Source organism: Crocodylus siamensis, chromosome 5 (assembly GCF_052110815.1).
Source record: "Crocodylus siamensis isolate JL-2025a chromosome 5, ASM5211081v1, whole genome shotgun sequence".
Lineage (NCBI taxonomy): Eukaryota > Metazoa > Chordata > Crocodylia > Crocodylidae > Crocodylus > Crocodylus siamensis.
Genome location: NC_143399.1, coordinates 91,002,830 through 91,022,642, shown reverse-complemented (window position 1 = coordinate 91,022,642; position 19,813 = coordinate 91,002,830). Strand labels below are relative to the sequence as shown.

Below are 19,813 nucleotides of genomic sequence, written 5' to 3'. Positions count from 1 at the left end.
CACAAGCAAAGGTGTCTGGTAGAGTGTCTTGGAGCTGGCATAACTTTGGATTGTGGCTCAGACAATCGCACTGTGGGATTACCAAGAGACTGGTAGTCCTCAATGGCACATTCAGTAGCAGAGAGTGCTGACAACCTTATTTTAAGTTTTGCAACATGAGCTAGCTGTACGCTGAGACGGTCTTGGCCTAAAGGGGCTGGAGAAACTACCACAGAGATTTGTGAAATGCAAGGGAGTGCCTGTTGATCTTGGAATGAAGTTCTCAGAACCTCATGTTGCACAATTTTACTGAGTACTGATTTTTACAATCAAAATGTTCATTTAATGTTTTTTTTTTCCTTCCCACTTAGTTTCAGTGAAGATGACCTGAGTCTCTTTTATTTCAGAAAGGTGATAACTGGTCTAATAACAATGTTCTGAACTACAAAATACAAAACACAAACAGTATTCCACAGCCAGAGCTCTGCAGTGTGATTGTATAAATTTCATACTACCTGAAATCAAGAGAGAATTTGCACGTGATTTATTCCAGAACAGCTGGCCAAGTATACAAATTGCAACAATATGAAGATACGGCAAAACCAAATCAATACATATTTCAAACTAAATTTGGAGTGAAATGCTGGGAGCTAAAATGAGCCCCCAAAAGCACAGGAAAAGACTTGTCTGTACTGCCTCAGCAACAGAGCCAGGAGGACTCCTCCTATTCTCAAAATCCAGGATGTGAGGCAACAGAGGCCCTAGCCTGTGCCAAGGAGTCTGCCCATGGCAGAACAGAGCCAAAGCACACCCTTTTCTCTCTCTCTTGTATGGTGGTAGATATCAACCTTCAAATCTATGAGCCACTGTCTGGTATTGTCGCTCAGTTTGCAGATTCCACCTGCCCAGTCTGGGCATTTGTAGAAATTGCAACTTCTTGAGTAAGGGCTGTGCTGTTTGCTGGAGACCTTCTGCAGCCAGCTATTCCTGAAGGTGGGGTGTTTTTTCACTCCAAACAGCCCGGCCTGGCTCTATGATCTGGCACTGGGGTGTCCTCAGTAATTTCCCAGACGCTATCTCCCCTTCCTTCAGGAGCCCCCAGTGTCTGGTCTGGGGTGGAGGTTTTCCCAGCTTGGCCTCCTCTGGACCCTCCACGTTCCCCTGTCTGTGTCCCCAGTGCCTCTTCCTGGGAGCTGGAGCACGGGGAGAGCTCCCGTCAGGTGGACCGTACCTGCTGCTGTGTTGGGGATCCTGCTTCATTGCAGAGGAATCCTAGAGCCCAGAGCCCGTTGTCAAGATGGGTAACATCACACTCCAGGAGCTGAGCCAGAAGTCAGGGGAACTGGGCCTGGAAGGCCTGGGTCAGAGCCCAAAGGACTAGGGTCCCCTGACTCCAGATGCAATGCCTAAACATTTTAAGGCAGAGAACTCCCCAAAAAGGCCCTGTGGACACTCTGTGACACCCATCCAGCACCAGACACCATGAGGAAGGGGTCTGTGGAGATGAGCCTGGCAGGATCCCCTGACTAAGCCAGCTCTGGGAAGCATAGACAGTCTGTGTGTGGCTTAGCTCAGCAGCGTCCTTCCAGCACAGACATTGCCAAGGCAGCCTCATGAACAGGCAGTTTGCAAGGCCTAAGCAGTGTGCCTGACTGCTAGAGAAAAATCCTGTGTGAAGAATGCAGAAGGAAGTTAAATGAATCCCAGTCCCCTGGCACCAGTTTCTGACTGTGCACACCTCCAGAGCAGATGCTATAAGGAGAACCCACCTCCACGTCTGCAGGGATGACCTGGGCCGAGGGAACCTGGACACTGTGATTCCAGGAGCTGTAATATTGTGGTTTCTGTGCATGCAGGTGGAATGAGTCACTCCCCTTTTCTCCTGTTTCCAGGTTGATTTTCTGCAGAGTCAAGCCTCTACCAACTAATCCCAGGCCATTGAGGATCCACATCCTCTGCTTCCTGCCACTTTGCTCCTTTCCCTGCCCTTCACTTCCCCTCCTCTGCAAAACACAGCCAGCATGGTTGCAGAACCCCCAGCTTGGGTATGGCCTCAGCATGTCCCTCTGTCATGCTGTGGCAGATTCTGGCCTTTCAGAGGTCCTCACCCCAGAACCATGCACAGGGAGACTCCTGACACCACTTTTCAAGGCTCCAGGGCTCCCGTAGAGGCATATGAGAAACAAAGATGAATTCCTGGGATGGGGCTCTCCCTGTGAATCACTGTCAAGGAAAACAGCTTCCTCAAGGAAGGATGATGACAGAAGTGTTCCCTACTATGGACACAGCCTGTGCCAAGAGAAGGAAGAGTTGCCTTACCTCCCCAGATGGGTAAAAAACCCATGTGCCTTGTTAGCAGAGCCATGCCCAGTTCTGGTCCCCACACTTCAGAAAGGAGATAGAAGATCTAGAGAAGGGCAATGAGGATCATTAGAGGCAGGAAGATGCTCCCATGTGAGGAGAGATTAGAGGCCAGGCCAATTCAGCTAAGAAAAGAGATGCTTGAGGGGGAGCATGAGAAGGGTTTACAAAATACTAAATGGTGAAGAGAAAGTCTGTAGTGATTTACTATTGCCTGTTCTTCACCAGACAAGAACTAGGGGTCACAACATGAAATTGCTAGGCAGTAAGTTTAAAATGAACACAAGGAAGTTACTTTTCACCCAGCATGTCATTAAAGGGTGGGGACTCATTGCCACCAGATGCAGGGGAAGCTGCAAGTTTAGCCAGATTCACCAAGGGATCAGGCACATTCATGGAGGAAAGGGGCATTCAAAACTATTGAGTACACAAATTCGGGGTCCAGCCTTTTACTCAGAACTTCTTAGACTTTAAATGCTGGAGGCTGCAAGTGAGAGAACAGTGCTTAGACCCAGTTCACTGTCCCTTTCAACCTGCTACAGTGTGACACAGGAGGCTGGGCAGGATGGACCTCTGGTCTGACCTAGTCAATGGCTGTGCTTATGTTCCTATGTGTCCACAAGAGGCACTTTGCTAGAATAACTGTGTCAGCTGAAGGGCTAGAAGTGTTGCATCTCTCTGAAGCAGCCAGGCTGGCAAATCTGTCATTCAGAGTAAAGCTCTGAGCTGTGCAGGTCCTGCAGATCCCTGGGGAGGTGTCTGGTGGAGAAAGATAAATACCCAAGATCATAAGTGTTGGTTTAGTTATGACAGTGGTACTTCCCACTGCAGACTCACCTCATGCTGTGTCCACCCAAGGGCTTTGTAGAGGCAGCTGTCAGCTTACAGGTGGGAAGTTTCACATTCATGTTCAGGACAGCCAAGCTGGCAAATCTTTCCAGTGCAGCGTAAGACTGTGTGCACTGGCATTTAAATCTTTCCCCTCGCTGTTCTGTCACTTATCAGACCTGTGCTGTTTCATATTTGCACATTCTAAGGACCAGGTTGTAGATGGTCTGGCCTAGCAGTTTGGCTACTGGGAGAGAGCAGGACCTGAGGCAGAGTCCAAAACAAGGCTCAGGCAAGGTTCAAAGACCAAATTACCAAAGAGGAATGGACTTAACAAAAACCAGAGCCCAAAAGCAGAGCTGAGCATAGTCAGAAGCCAGAAAACCAGAGAGCACAGGATCCACTCATGAAAGCAAAACTTTTGGCTGATCTGCAGCCTGCTGCCATGGGTGAAGAGATTGCTCTCACCACAATGGGCTTTGCTAAGGCCAGGATTTCTCTCCATGAGCTTAGCCAGTGCCAGGTAATTCACAGGCAGGTATAAAACCCCTGAATGCCCCTGTGCCAGACCACAGAGAAAAGGGGAGTAGCCATCCCTTGCTTTTTCTTCCACATTTTTTTCAAAGCAGCTTTGAGACCTCCTGCTCTATATCCTTATTGCTAGGCCTTCTCAGGACGGCCAAGTCCAGGGATGTGTCAAGTGACCCAGAAACCACCAGACTGTCTCAAAATCGTTGAGGGTGGGGCAGAACAGGGAAGGAAGCCATACAAGGTAATAAAACAAGCCCTGATGCCTGTTCTTTTCTCCTGGTATCAAAGCATGCAGCGTGTGCTCAGGGCACATTGGGGAGCGTTTCCCTGCCTGCGGGCTAGAAAAGCCCTTTTTGTTCTCGAAGGAAACCTCAGGGTGTCACGTCCCCCAGGCCTGGGCTGGGAGTGCTCTTCTCACCCCAGGGACGGGGCAGCCCCGCACGCACTGCTCGGCTGCGCCACCCATCCTAGTGCAGCGCCTGCCGCCTGCCCCCCGGCCCGCTCCCTCCTTTGCAGAGCAGCAGAGGGGTGGGAGTGGTGCACGCGCCTCCCCGTCTGCAGTCTCAGAGTGGGTGTATGTGTGGCTCTCTCTCAATTGCCAACTCCCCCACCCGCCCGGACAGGGAAGCACCGAGCATGCCCGGAGCGCTTCCGGCTCTGGAGGCCGAGGACCATAGAGTTCCCCAGGGTGCAGGAAGAGCGGAATGCCTATTCACTTCCTGTAGCAGCTGCCGCTCTGCGGCGGGGCCATATCTCTGGTCAAGCATTGTCTCGGCGCCGGAAGGGGGGTGCCGGTTCAGCGTTGCGCGGGAGGGGCGGAGCGGAGGTATATAAGGATGGGTGGGGCCAGTGGCAATTGGTTGCTGGGGTGGAGGACGGGGTGGGAGGTTTGGAGAACAGCGGAGTGCAGGTCTCCTCTTGCGCTGGAGCATGGGCGGGAAGGCCTAGGTGTGTGGAGCCGGGGCTCAAGCTTTCTAGGGCTGGTTCCGCTCCCTCTGAAGAAGATTTCTGAGCTCATTCCTGTTCTTTGTGCTAAGCAGAGCATGGAAGTTCCCAGGCCATGGTGATCATAGCTTTTTAAAAGCCCTCGAGAGAGATCCTATCATTTTACAGCAAACACTAAAAACTTTTTAAATGTTCTGAATCATACTCTTCAATTAGGATTGAATCTTGGACTTCTTTGTCTTGACTAAGCCATATTTTTTTAAGTTCTCCAACTTTTCCTGTATGCCTTTCAAATACTGAACAGCAGTGATGTACTCTTAAATGCTACTTCCGTGTTGAGTGAAAGCCTGCCAAGTGCTATCCAAGGCAAAGCTACAGTATTACTCTGATCTCTCCTTTCAAATGTGTATTGCTAATTAACAAAAGTTGACTGTATATATCTAAAGAAAGCCTAAATTTCTAGAAGGTACCACTACAGTTGAACCTAAAACAGGCTGGTAAGGGTGATTACTTTCTGAAACACTGAGCTACTTGCAGTGGCAAAATTTGCAAAATCTTCAAAAGTTCATAATTTCTTTTACAGACATACAGGAAACCATTGTTTTATAACTTCTACACTTTTCTTGGCTGGATCCTTCTATGAGCACAGAAAGATTGAAATAGATTAAATGTCAGCCCATAATTTTCTAGACATTTCAAGAATAACATCATATTACTGTTCTTGTACAGATTGTTACTGTATATTTACGGGAATTATTTTTGCCATTAGTAAGGCCATATTAGTTTGAGCCAAGTTTTGGAGCTTGCTTGGAGGGGGAGAGAAACATATTTTCATTCTAAACAGCTGGGAAGTTTACCATTGTTTTAAGTAGATGGGGTAAACCGAAGCTTCAACAAACCCACACAAGCCATCAAAATATGCACCTTAAAACAGCTGGCTTTTTATTTACAGGCCACTGGAGAGAGTGCTTGCGCATGCACAAATGCATTCTATAGAGATGAAAGTTTACCACAGAAATGACATTGGCGTTTAATGAATTCGTTATTAGCACTAGCTTCAAATATTTCATCTGCTCTTAAATGTTGAGTATAAAATGCTCCCGCCCTGCCCCTCCAAGGCTCAGTATAAAGTTGCAGTGAAATGGCAGCTAGTGTAGGATGAATCATGGAACAGCTGAATATTAAGACTGAGTAGAGCAAATGACTTGTAGGAAATGAAGTTTCTATTCCTACAAAGGGAATTGTTTTTCAAAAGTCCAGCAGGCTTCAGGATTCATAAAGGGGTGGTGGGACTTGCTCATGAATGACTGCAGGACCTACAGTTCTGAGCTTAAACGTGTATTTAAGGAAAGTCATTTGGTGAAAACCAACATTACATAAATAACTTTGAAGTAATCTCCTTTTTGATGCAATATTTATGTTCTTTCATGGTAGAATGAAACATGAGACTATATGAAATTGGTGCTGGGAAAAGAAGCTTGGTTGCATTTTACCAATACAATTGTACTTTGTATTTTAAGGACGCCTGTTTCATTTCATGCTAAGGTACATTTTTAACCTTAAGAAAGAGCTATTTGCACATAAAAATCCAGGCTTAATTTATTAAACAGTAATAGTTGGTAATGGGAGACAAATAGCTAATTAGTATCTTTAGAAATTTCCAGAGTTGAGGGTACAGTACCTGTATGTGAAATCTTTTCTATTGGCACACACTGGAGCATATGCGGAGAGAATATTGTCAATCGAGGAGTTCACGTGAAACCAAATGAAGGTCTGCCTTAATACCTACCAGTCACGTCTACATGTGCAATTAGTGCTATATGGGTTTACTGTGTAGTAATTTTCTGCAGAGTAAGCCTACCCTGGGCAAGTGTCTACATGTGTGGCCACTTGGGAGCAGATTTGCTGCTCATAGCGCTAGCCTGCTCCCAGCCTCCTCTGTCCCTGCGTTGCCCCCTGCAGTAGCCAGAGTGTTGGGAAGGGGAAATCTCAAGGGCGCGTGTACACGTTATAGGCTCACATCATGAAACTGCGCCAAAAACTCAGTGTTTTGCTAGGATAGTCGTGTCTGAAAACACATTGATATTTTTTATCGTGGTAGATTTTGATTTATCATGGTAAATTAGACCACCTCCATCCAGCATGTTTTATTTTTAGCATGGCCAGTTCCAGCAGGATTATTTTTATCATCATACTTTTGTGATGTGTATTCTCTCATACAGTTAAAATTGCCATTTTCCCAGTTCTGACGTGATTTGTCCAGTAGGCGCCGCTTGGGTTCACTGAAAAATGTACGTAATTTCTGTTCTAATGCAGCTGTTACATGTCAGGTGGAAAAGATCAAAATTGTTCTTACTACATAGTTGGGCTGTTCATCTTCTGATTGAAGAATCAGGTTAATTGCAATTGAATTTTATTGGGCTGAAACCTTTTCTTGCTAGTAAATTGTAATTGCAATGTATTGTATTAATCTGTGCTGACTTCCAGTTCTGCTTTTTTCATAGGCGCTACATTCACCCTGCCATATGCCATATCCTCAGATCATGTAAATGAGTGGCCTGTTTACCACACTCGCTCACAGCACATTGCTTCAGGGCACTGTTGGGGGAAACATGCAACACTCAGGCACTGGGGGGACTTTGAGGGGTGGCCAGGGAACTACCAAGTTCCCAGCAAGACAAGACTTTCGCTCCCCCACCCTGCTCCTAGACGTGTAGTAAATGGAAATATTTGTTCTAAATCAGGGGTTCTTAACCTTTTTTGTGCCATGGACCCCTTTGGCAGTCTGGTGAAGCCTATGGACCCCCTCTCAGAATAATGTTTTTAAATGTATAAAATAAAATACATAGAATTACAAAGGAAACCAATTATATTGAAATACAGTTATCAAAATATTAAAAAAACAAATCTGTGATATAGTAATATGTGCTTCTTTATTAACGCATTAAAAAACAAGACAATACATTTAAAATATAGGCAAGTTCAAGTTAAATTTTATTTTTTAAAGACAGTGTGTGAAGGCTGTTGTTGCTTAGTTTGAATAAGAACATTAAACTGTGGGGTGGTCTTTGACAAGGCAACACGCATGTTATGTTGGACATCCAATCGATTTTTTGTTTTGATGGTTACAAGTGTTGAAAATCCCGATTCGCAAAGATACATTGTTGCAAATGGAATTAAAGCTTCCATAGCTCGCTTTACGAAGCAAGGATAGGCTTCTCTCAAGGAACACCAGAATTCTCCAGGGCTTTTTGAGTTAAACTCCAATTGTAGTAAGTTTTTTGTTCTAAGATCAATGAGTTCATCTTTGGCTAGGTCGACATCTTCGATACAGTTTATATCAGAAAGAAAAGCATTGCGGATCCATGGTTCAACTTTAATGCCATCAAGATAGAAATAACGTTTGAAAGAGTTCTGAAGTGTTTCCAGGTGTTTCCATATTTTTCTTTTCAAAGAATTTGACAGTGAATTTTGTATCTCAACTCCATCTTGGTAAAGCAGTTCCTCCAGCATTTGAAAGTTTGCAAGGAAGTTGGCTTCTACTCTCTTCTTCCATATCGGCAGCTTAGCCAAGAAAGCTTGTAATTTTTCAGTAGCATCCGTAATGGTGACTTCAGGACCTTGAATTCAAAGATTTATCTCATTCATATGGTTAAAAATATCTGCCAGGTAAGCCAACCCATGGATAAAATCCTTTCTTTCAAAGTGTTCCAAGAGTGGGTTTCCTTTTTCTTTCAGAAAAAGTGAAACTTCTGCCCTTAGTTGGAACAAGCGCTTCAAGACTTGTCCTCTTGAAAGCCAGCAAACTTCTGTGTGGTAGAAAAGCACTTCTGCTCCCACTTCTTGACAAAATCTTTTAAAAATGTGATTCGGAGACCTGCTTCTGATAAAGTTGATGACTTTTATGGCTGTTGACAAAACTGTCCCACACTGTGCGAGGGGCCTTGTGGCACCCTCCGGTTCTTGGCAGATCCGGATTTACGGGATGAGGAAGGCTCGGATGCATAATGGTTTCAAATAACGTTTATTTACTCATGTCCCTGTAACTAGTTGGCAGACAACAGAGGCGAGGACACCAGAATTCGCTTGCGTTATGCATTGTGAATCAAAGATGAGACGGTCCAGAACAAGCGGGGGTACGCCTGAGGGAATGGCAGCGGGAGACAGTTGGGGTGATCAGCCCTAAAGAACCATGAGGCCAGCTCGGGTTGCGGTGGAATGGCGGTCTCTCTGAGCAACTGCTGGGCAGGGCTTAAATACCTTGCCATTCCGCCAGGATTTCTCTTGAGCCAATTAGAGGCCGTCGTTCAAGGAACTTTCCAGGCGATCGTGCATCGTTCGCATGATCAGGGCATGTCTGATTACATCACAGCGCATGATTGGGGGGGTGGGAATCTCAGGCTTGACCATGCTCATAACAGCGTGTGTGGCACAGATGCCAATTTGATCTTTACAAAAACCTCTTTCAGGGTTGTTGGAAGAGTCTTTGTTGCCAGTGCACGTCTGTGTAAAAAGCAAGGAGTGACGACGTGAGGAACTTCCTTTTTCACTAAAGTAACAAAACCAGATGTATTACCAGGCATCGCAGGAGCTCCATCTGTGCAAAGAGTATGAAGCTTTTCTTTCCAGTCAAAGTTTTGTGTAGCAAAAAAACTTTTTACCGTTTCCAAAACATTGACGGCCTTTGTAGTTTCCAAAAGGGACTCACAAAATACGAATTCTTTGATGGTGTCAGGATGCACATAGTGAACAAAAACAAGGAGCTGGCTACATTGAGAGATGTCTGTAGTTTCATCCAGTTGCATACTGAAGGGGAATGGTGAGGCTGCCAATTCCTCGATGACCTGCTTCAAAATGTTAAAAGAAATATCAACTATCCTAGAATGTATCACATCATTTGACAAGGAAACTGCTTCCAGTTTTTTCTTCTGTTCCAGTCAACAAACCAGCTTGATCATTTCCAGTGCACATGGGTTTACTAAAGTCTCTCCAATAGTGTGGGGCTTCTTATGTTTGGCAATCCAGTAAGCAACTTTATAGGATGCTTCAAGGAAAAGTTTTTGTGAAATGGCAAATCCAAGTTTTGGAAGTGTCCCAGCTTTTTCTAATTGAGCTTCTCAGGAAAAAGACCCACATCTTTAGATGCATTTTCAGGATGGATAGATGTGAGGTGCTGTAGCAGGGCACTAGGGCGCCTGCTACTGATAATAGTAATATGGGCTCAGCTACCACTCACCAGGGCAGCACAGGTGTGGATTGCTGAGACAACCAGTTGGGTCAGCTGACCAGAAGGGGGCAGGGCCTGGCCTTTCATAGATTCATAGATGCTAGGGTCGGAAGGGACCTCAATAGATCATCGAGTCCGACCCCTTCATAATTATGAGCCTTCATAAACAGTGAGGCTGAGGCCAGAGTTAGTTCCCCTCTGGCAGCCTAAGAAGCAGGAGCCCTGCTGGAGCAAGCAGGGCGGGCATAGTAAGGAAGCCGGATGGCTTGAGCAGTGTTGGCATGATGATACGGGGTGGAGAGAACCCTGACAAGGATATGGACGAAGGATAGCCAGGTTGGCCTAGGATTTACGTTATAGCCAAGGGGCTTCGTGTTTTCTGTTTTCGTTATTGTTACACCGGAGGACCGGGCGAGGCTGTACGGGTGGAGGAGGCCTCAGGGGAGCTCCCCAGCAGTGTGGGGGGGTTCCTAGTGCTGGAGAGAGTGCTGCGTTTTGGGGTGTCCTGACCCTGGCCCCAGCGTGGGCAATATCGGGAGGAGCCCAGTGTGGGCGTAGGCAAGAAGCCCAGTGGGCATAAGACCCAAGAAGACGGGTCTGGGGCCCAGGTAAGGCTGAGGCCGCCTGAGCCCCAATTGGGAGAAGCCCAGTGGGCGTAGGACCCGAGGAAGGGGTCTGGGGGCCAGGTAAGGCCAAGGCCGCCTGATCCCCGATTACGGGAGTCGCGAGTAAGGCCCCAGCGCGGGGAGCGCGAGGCAGAGGCCCTGGTTGGGGGTGAGAGCACGGGGAGTGCGAGGCAGAGGCAGGGCCCCGGTGTGGGCGATGATACAGAGGCAGGGCCCCAGTGCGGGCTACGAGAGCTGCGGGAGACAGGCCCCGGTGCAGCAAGGGCCATGAGGGAAGCGAGGGGACACCCGCGAGGGCGCAGGCGGGCAATTGGACAGAGCCCCGGTACAGCAAGGCACCGTGCCAAGGAGGGGCAACAAGGCAGCCTCCCATTAATGATATTTACCAGCAAGAAGTGGCGGGCGAGATGGAGGGTGCATTCGAGACCTGATTTGGCACGGTAGGTAGGGGTGCTAGGGGAGGTGACAGCACCCCTAAGGTTGCCCTGTCACAGGTGCTCTTTCATTTTTGCTGGTTTCATACTTCCATTCACAGGAATTTTTCCACACAAAAAACACTGGCTTTTGTGTCCTGTCACGTTCATTAATGCAAGTGAAACCATATAATACATAGTCTTCATCAGACTTCCTTTTCTTAGACATTTCAACTTAAATTGGGTCTGGGTCACCAACGTGAGAACACGCAACTTAACTGTTTGGTGGCTGAATGACTACTAGGCACAGAGTTGCCCAATAGTTGGCCAGCTACGTCGCAGGAGCATCTGTAAACAGGAAGACTGCGATCACGTGCGATCTAGCGGTGGGTCAAATAACTACCGTAATTTCGAAGTACTGATGAGCGTAAATGATATTTCGAGATACCTGCAACACCTGTAACGTGATATGAAAGTATCTGTGATTTCTATTGGTGACAAAGTCACAGGTACTGCTAATACTACTGTGGTTTGTTGCCTACATTCATAATTTAAGGAAATGCTAAATTTCAGTTAGAGGTTAGTGAAAATAAAGATGTAATTTTTTTCCCATCCAAGTTCATGGACCCCCTGAAATCTATTCACAGACCCCTTGGGGGTCTGTGGATCCCAGGTTAAGAACCCCTGTCCTAAATTGTCCACACTTCCAATTACAAAACTGTCTCAACCTAGCGCCCCACATGCTTGTGCCACAGCCCCCATGGCATTATGGAGAAAGGAGAGTCCAGGTCTCCTGGGGGTGCTGTCAGGGGTTTTGGGGGGCTGTTATATGTGGCTGGTACACCCCAGAGCTGGGCGCATCACAAGACCCCCACCACTAGTCTCTTAATTAAATTTTCTGTAATTCTCTTGCAGGAAAACAGTTGGCTTTTCTGTACTGTCCACTGTGTTCTCCGTGTTCATGGCACAGCTAGGCACCCCTATGGGTGCACCTGACCTTGGCTGGCCCACAAACTGGTGTGACCCCTGTGGTCCATGTTGCCCTTGCCTGCCCACACCTCTAGCAGTTCTCCTTTGGGCACTGCACCATTGCACCAGCACCCAAGGGTGTCCTGATTTGCAGCTTTCACACAACTGTACAGTACCAAAACTTATTTTTACAGAACTTAAGTTACGACAACCAAATGAACAATGGTCATGAAATAACCCACCCAAAAATAGTCCTGCATCCAGTAACTGAAGAGCATTGTTCTTCACTTCTGTGAAAAATAAGTGCAAATTGTGATGATGCCTCCTCAGTAGTAGTGTGCTGCTTTCTGTGAAAGGAAGGAAGAAAGAAAGGAATTTTGCTTTTTTTTTCACCCTTGCTGATGGCATAATTGAGATTTACATAACACTTTAATGTAAAATACCTAATCAAGCACTGTTCTGATTGACAGTATTGTGCTGCAGTCTGTCACTGCAGCACATGTTGACAGGAGGGGAAATGATTTTTAGTTATTAGCTGAGAAATGACATTCAGTACTTAGGTAAGTCTAAAATCTCAACTAAAAGTCAGTGGGTTTTAAGACTTTAAAAGTACCCTACAACTGGGAAACTTACCAAGGTCTGGCACTCTGTCTCTCAGTATTGGTCCTGAAACAGCGGCTGGCAGTTGGGGGATTTGAACTGGTGTAGTGCTAGCAAAGGGGATGGGGTGTAGGACAATGTACATAGTGAGAGTATTCACTATAACCACTCTGGGTGGCATTAGCCCTACCACTCTTTGAATGGCTGTGGATAGAGGAGTGGGTGACCATGTATGTGGCAGTGGCAAATGCGTTCTGTTTACGAGATGGCTTGAGTGAATTAGGGGTTGGGGGCAGTTTGGCTGAATTGCACACCCTGCACTCTTACCTGTGTTGGAAGCCATGACGTAGGTGGGTGGTTTTGTAGGTGGGCAGGTGGATGCCTGGTTTTTGTGTGGCATGGTGTTGTTATGTGGGCTTTATGCTCATTTATATAGGGTGTCCTGCCCTGCCTTTCTCAAGAGATTTCATAGATTTCAATTAATAGATTTCATAGACATTAGGCCTGGAAAGGACCTCAGAAGATCCAGACCCCTGCCCCAGGGACAGATAGTCAGCAGGGGTCATAGGATCCCAGCAAGATAAACATCCAAATTTCTTTTGAAGGCGTTCAAAGTAGGTGCTTGAACCACCTCCGGCGGCAGTCTATTTCAGACCCTGGGGGCTCGGACAGTAAGGAAGTTCTTCCTTATGTCTAGCCTGAAACCATCATGGAGGAGTTTATGACCATCTGATCTTGTCATCCCTTGGGGTGCTCTGGTGAACAAAAGGATAATGGCTGGTGATCAGTGACCATTCATTATAGTCCTCTGAGATGAGAAATGCCCCTGAGCAAAAGGCACAAAAGTTCCATGGAGATACTTTGCAAGAAGACCCCAAGGTGACTGTCACCCTCAGTAACATCCATGCTCGTGATGCCAATTAAGGGGTTGCTCCCTGGTTCCCCCACCCAGCCTGAGATTACATGCTTCCACAGTGCTCTCACAGGTGTCAGGGTCTGTGAGCCTGTAGCCTTTCTAGCATGGGGGTGAAACCCAGGTTCTTCCCTCCTTGCCATGTTCCTCCTCGCTGTGTTGCTGGCTGGGACTTCCTTTCCTAGGACCCCACACCAGGGTCTTCTCTTCTCTTTGGACCTTGAGGCTCCCCTGGCCACCCCCACAGTCCCCAAGATATGGAAGGGACTGTTTGCCACACCTATGGGTGCACCTGGCCATGGCAAGCCAGCAAAACTATGCAGACACCTGAAGTTAGGTGTTTTTAGCCTTTCCTGACTACCAGCCTTTTGCCACATGTCTCTTTGAAAGCACAAAAACAGGCTTCTCTCAACACTAGATGATTTTTCTCCCTCTCCAATGTAGGGTGACCCATGGGTCCCTACAACATTGGGTGCTTGGCAAGCTGCCCCTGCACGGCCTTGCATACTGCCACCTCTTAGCACCACCAAGGACTAGCCAAGGGATGTGCACCCTAGGGGTTCATACCTTGTCTGTCATCCCAAGGGATGTGCACCCTAGGGGTTCATACCTTGTCTGTCATCCCTGCTTGGATGCTAGTTTCAGGGTGTTCCCAGTGTTTCCCCAGACAGTTCCTGCGTTGGCATAACAGCTCCCCTGACACTGAGCCCTAAGGAATCTTACTCTATCCCTGCCTCCCCCCACGTGCCATGCTGTTGCCACTTGGGGATTCCTTGGGTTTCCCAGTACTGGTTAAATGGCCTTTCCTGCTGTTTAAAAAATAATTGCAATTGATGATAGCAGAGGTGAAAGAAAAGGAGAGAGATTTGTTGTTTATGTAAGTAATCTTTAATGATTTATTCACCGTAACTCACATAAAAAACAACTGTTACAGGATTTTCAAGGTAAACAATTTTCAAGACAGTTCAGCTTATTGAACCAAGTTAAACAGTTACGTTTGTAGAAAACAGGCAGAGGGGACACCCCAAGGCAATTCAGGGAGCCGGTAAAAATCAGCACTTAAAACATGCTCTATTCATATTACAAATTGTCAGCGACATGGGCACATGATCACTTAATTAGGAATATTCCAGCAAAGATTGCTGAGGGGTGACAGTTGGGTGTAGGAGAAAAATGTTTCTTTCAGTCCATCTTTTCTTTCTGTTCTGAAGCAGATCATTTCACTTTGTTATTTGGGCAGAGGCTGTTAGGAGACCATAGCCCAGTGCCATGTCTCCCAGCACGTGGGCACTTAAAAAATGCAATATTTATATATAACAAGATGCGAATGGAGAACTGTTTGATTCAGATTTGTCTGATTCAGATGCCAGCGATTTGACTCTGAGATTTGGATTGCTTCTCTGATTTGTTTTTGCCAAATCGGCTTCGGCAGATTTGGTGCTGATTCAGAGACTTGGTCATAGAGTATAATAGGGAATCAATGAAATATCTATAACTTTGTCATTTTTTGGCTGATTCAGATGAAACACAGGGATAGTAACCACTGCTGAGGCCGTGAAGCTGGCCAAGTTTCAGGGAGATAGGTGTAGGGGTTTCTGGGAAACTGCACCTTAAAGTCTTGAAATCAAAACTCATGTTACATATGTGTGTTAAGGCACAGCAGAGTGGAATCTACAGGGGTGGTAGCCCCTGCTGAGGCCACAAAGCCTGCCAAGTTTCAAGGAGATAGGTGCAGGGGGGTTCTGGAGCCTTGCACCTCTGGCCACAGGCAGGCAAAACTCATGACATAGGTGCTTATGCAACTGTGTCTATCTTGGGACACGGGGGTGAAAACTACTGCAGGCCTGGCTGCTAGGCCCTCCTGCAGCCGCAAAGCCTGGTAGCTGTCAAGGAGATAGGTGCAGGGGAGTTCTGGGGCCCTGCACCTCTGGCTGCTGACAGGCAAAACTCATGACATGGGTGGGTGACACGGTGTGTGTGTTCAGGTGCACCCTTACTGGTGCTGCGGCATCTACATGACATGTTAGTGTGTTCCAGTGAGGTCTCCTCCTCTCCTACAGCCGCAGTCCAGTCCACTATAAATGGCAGCAGGTAAAGTAACTTAGTGACTCAGCAGTCAGAACCTGTAGCATGAGCAGCATCTCAGGTAGCCAAACTGAACTGTCAGGCCCTTCTTTCCTCTCAAGTAGGAGTACCTGTGTGTCTGTTAAGGTACACCCTTACTGTGTGATTCGTGTGTGTGTGTGTGTGTAAGTATTTGTGTTCAGGTGCACCCTTCCTGGTGTTAGGGCCTGTGCACAACATGGCAGTGTGCTCTAGTGAGGTCTCCTCCTCCGCTACAGCCTCAGGCTGGTCCACCACTTTACATGGCAACAGATAAGACAATCTGGCATCTTTTTTTAGTAGGGCAACTGTATAAGTAGAGAACTGTATTTTATCAGGCTTTTGGGTTGAAAAACCCTTTCTCAGGTTGAGGAAGCACCAGTAGTTGGTGTGTCTGCTGGTCCTGGATTAAAGGAATAGTAAAGAAGTCAGAGGTTGGCCTGGCATGCAATACAGGCAAGAAAGCCAGTCAGTGAAAATGGAAATGGAGGCATCAGGGGGTGAGGGACAGGCTGGGGTTGGGGGGGAGGGAGGGAGGGAGATGTAGCAGCGCAGGTAAAATTGCAGAGGTACCTGGGGAGTCAGATGTTCTTTTCTTCTGCAACCTGTCAGACAAGTCAAGGAGTCTTCTGTCTACAGTTACCCTCCTTGATGGGTTTGAGAAGGAACTGATGCTGAATTATGGGAAACTGAACTGGAACTCATGTGTCTGACTATTATTTTCTTAACCAAGATCATCAATTCACAAATTACAAACTCAGCAACCAATTGTTACGTGGGAATTAACAAACTTTGTCTACAATCAATGCATTCACTCTTTCACCAGTTGCTTCATCCTTTTATAAATCGTAGCCCATACATACCACATGATTAGCATTCCTAATAATATCAGAATCCTGCATACCAATACTACGATGGGATGCAACATCAAATTTAGAAAAAAATCAAATTTAGAAACCCACCTCAGTGGGCAAGTAACCAGACAAAGATTCCCACCACGCATGCTTGCCAGCCACTCCAACTGTGTTTAAAACCTTAACAATCTTCAAATTCCTATGAGCTATCTAAGCAGTTAACCTATTGGAATTCGCTTCATTCTGTTGAAGCAACATATTCAGCTCTAGATGAACCAGCAACCGCCTAATTACTTCTAAATCCATACCCAAAGGCACTACAGGTGACAGTTGAAATATTGACAGATCTATGGTATTAGTCATAAACTTCCACTCATGCACTGTAATTTCAAAGTCAACGTATAACATTGGTAATATTACATATGCACATACTACTATTATACCATTCCATTGGATATTTAAATCAATTGTTTACAACTACATGGAAACATACTGTGTTGAGGCAGACACAATCCTTTCTTATTTGATATACGAGGGTAAAATTAAACTCGGTTTTGGGCATGATTCAATACTTACAAGTTGACCAATCTGCACTTAAACAGGCAGATTCTAAATGCACACTATGACTAGGACAAATGAATCCCACACTTCCCTCCTTGAAACACTCCCGAGTCTCCATCGAATACCAGTTTTCCGGATTGAAAACTATGTGGTCCAAATCTGGTAATGTCATTAATCCACTTACACTTATTCCTAAATTTATTACAGGGAAAGACTGAACTATTGTTGTTGAATGAGCCACAGTCAACAGAAAACTGGAAATTACATTTTCCTGTGGGTTGAAAACAAAATGGATCAATTTCCACCACTACCTGAAGGACTGTTCTGTGGCGGATGCCCCTTCTAAAATGACCTTAATCACTTCTAAGGGAATCAAGCCACTGTACCCTTGCCTCAGAATACCTCTGACAAACCCCCGAATCCAAGACTGCACTTGAATACGTGGCAGAGATATTGCCATGTCTTTCTGCAACCTCAGCACTATTTTCAATAATAATAAATGGTCTAATGAAGTGGTTCTCAAACTTTTTTTTTCGTGGACCACTTGAAAATTGCTGAGGGTCTTGGCGGACCACTTAATAAATTAACAAAAAAAGTGCAGGGCCAAGTACCAATATTCTCGATTGTTCCACAACCTTTCTTCAGACCACCTGAATGGAGCTTGCGGACTAGTGGTGGTCCACAGATCACAATTTGAGAACTTCTGGTCCAGTGTATTCAACTGTTGGCATTTAGGCATCAACTTAGCTCTAAACCACTGTTGCCACGTAATATTTAATAGCAATGAGGTAATGAGAGTTTTTAACTATTTAAGCTTAAGGGAGAGAGTAGACAGTTTATTTGCTATAAATTCTACTTCCATGGAATTTACAATCCCAGCTGCCAAAACTTCCTCCCATTACTTCAGCAACATCTCGTCCTTTCCTGTTATGAATTCCAATGGGAATCGTCTTCTCCCAACCTTGCCAACCTAATGTCAATGGATAAACCATTGACCCATGTGTCTCATTTAACCATTTCATGTCCATCTGATCCAACTTCAAATTAACCTGTCTTAAAGCTAGCACAGATTCAACAACTACAACTCTGGGCTTATTAAACCTCACATGTGCAATACCTGCTGGCTGTATCTGTGGTATTTTGACCATCTGCATTTCCAACACTTCAGCTACCATCCCACCATTGTCAATGTTATATTCACATTAACCATTCCAAAAAGAGTAGCATTACTGGCATTCTTGCATCATCCCACAGTCTGATTATGGATGATCCGTTCAGTTGATTCGTTCAATGACAATTTGTCGAGGAGCTAGAAAGCAAACTGCTTTCCCTCTGGAGAATCCAACTTCACTGTATCTTCTACAACATCTACAGATAAAATTATTTTGGGTAAATACCATACTAAAATAATACAGTTCCTGATAACTGCAGATGCCGACTCCACTTCCTGAGCTCTGATCATACCCACGGTTTCCAAAGTGGGATGATTGCAGAGGATGTTGATTTGTCTAAAGATTGCTGCTTGCATAGAACAATCTAAGTTTACTGAACACGATACAAATGGACCCAGGACCCGTGTCCTTCTGGTCATTTTGACCAATGTCACAGACTCTGTCCTGATTCCTGGGTCTGGGTTTATGGCTCCAGGTTGATACTGCAGTCCCACATCCACATCAGCTCTCTGAGCAGCTGTAGAGCCTTTCACAGTATCAGCTGCTGAGACAAGATGCTCCAACCATGAAATTAAATTAAAAACAGTGTTGAACGCTTTGTGTACTTTGTGTTTCTGGGACCATAAAAGTTCCAGTGCTGTCACCAGGTGTCCACAGTTATCTGTACAGTTCAACATACTTCACATCATGCAGGTCTGCTACTGCTAACAGGCTGGCTAGTTCCTGTAGAACAGATGCATCCCCTTGTTCTGTTTGCTCATGTTTCACAAATCCATGGTAGAGACAGGAGTACTGTGTGTGGTACTTGACACAATGGAACCATGTGCCCCACTTGGTCACAAATGGTTCTGGTGCAAGTGCTGGTGCATCGGTACTGTTCCTCCAGGTATCTCAAGAACCATGCACGATGAGCTGGAGCTTTCACTAAAAGTGACTTCATTAAAACAACACAGCAATCAACTAGCCTGAATGTATCTCACCATTTATTTCCTGCCAAAGCAGCTATATGTGCATAGCAATGAGTATATACACAGTTTGACTGCAAACCATAAGCGTTTACCACGTAGCTCACAGTGTCTGTTATAAATCCAATATTCACTAAAGTGGGATGGTGAATTTCATCAGACAAAAAAATCAAGGCTTGTGCAATGGTAGCATGATTAACTTTCCTCAGACGCACTGTCTTTCCTAGCTGCCTTTACCAGCTGTGGTGCAGGAATGTCATCATGCTTAGGAGGCTGCACGTTCAGCACCTGAAATAAAATATTGAAAACTGGTCTATTTTGGAAGTTGGTTGCTTCGTTGGCCATCACGGCAATGAAGTTTCCCTCAAAGTCATGAAGAAGGCGCTATTTTTCTTCTTTAAAAAGAGCTGGTTGGTGGGAGTATGTTACACAAATAGACTTTTTGCCCATTGCTTTTAATTTTATGTATTTTCTTGAGTTGTATTGCCTTAAGAAACTCCAAAACTTTGTATTGCTCTGCAGCTTGAAATAAGTGTTCAAGCTTTGTTTGCTGTATGGGTGAGAGTGTGTCTGTGGAAAAAGAAAACATCAGTTAGCGACTAGCTGAAGAATGCAGACAGATAAAAGACCAAAACAAGAAAAATCCGCCCCAGAACAGCAAGAGAACAATGGCAATCAACTTTCAAGGTAGAACAAACACAGTGATAACACAGCAAAGCCCAGAGGACTGAGTGAATTGACAACGCTATAAAAGATGGGGGGCAAG

The 19,813-nt window shown here is 45.7% G+C and overlaps 1 protein-coding gene across 1 annotated transcript; it reads right to left on the bottom strand.

The window, feature by feature from the left end:
• Positions 1–7,638: 7,638 nt before the first annotated feature.
• Positions 7,639–19,392, bottom strand: LOC149864399 (protein ZBED8-like). The gene is made up of 4 exons (XM_090049782.1): positions 19,285–19,392; positions 11,314–11,448; positions 9,221–9,488; positions 7,639–8,264 (listed from the first exon to the last, which is right to left on the bottom strand). The coding sequence occupies exons 1-4, from the start codon at positions 19,390–19,392 to the stop codon at positions 7,639–7,641; spliced, it is 1,137 nt and encodes a 378-aa protein (XP_089905908.1).
• Between the last annotated feature and the right edge of the window lie 421 nt (positions 19,393–19,813).

Coding starts and splice junctions, on each gene's coding strand:
- LOC149864399 (XM_090049782.1), bottom strand. CDS start 19,392: ATGGCCAACGAAGCAACCAACTTCCAAAATAGACCAGTTTTCAATATT. Junction 11,449..19,284: donor ACATTCCTGCACCACAGCTG/GTAAAGGCAGCT, acceptor TTATGAATGTAG/GCAACAAACCACAGTAGTAT. Junction 9,489..11,313: donor ATCAGTACTTCGAAATTACG/GTAGTTATTTGA, acceptor ATTTTGAAGCAG/GTCATCGAGGAATTGGCAGC.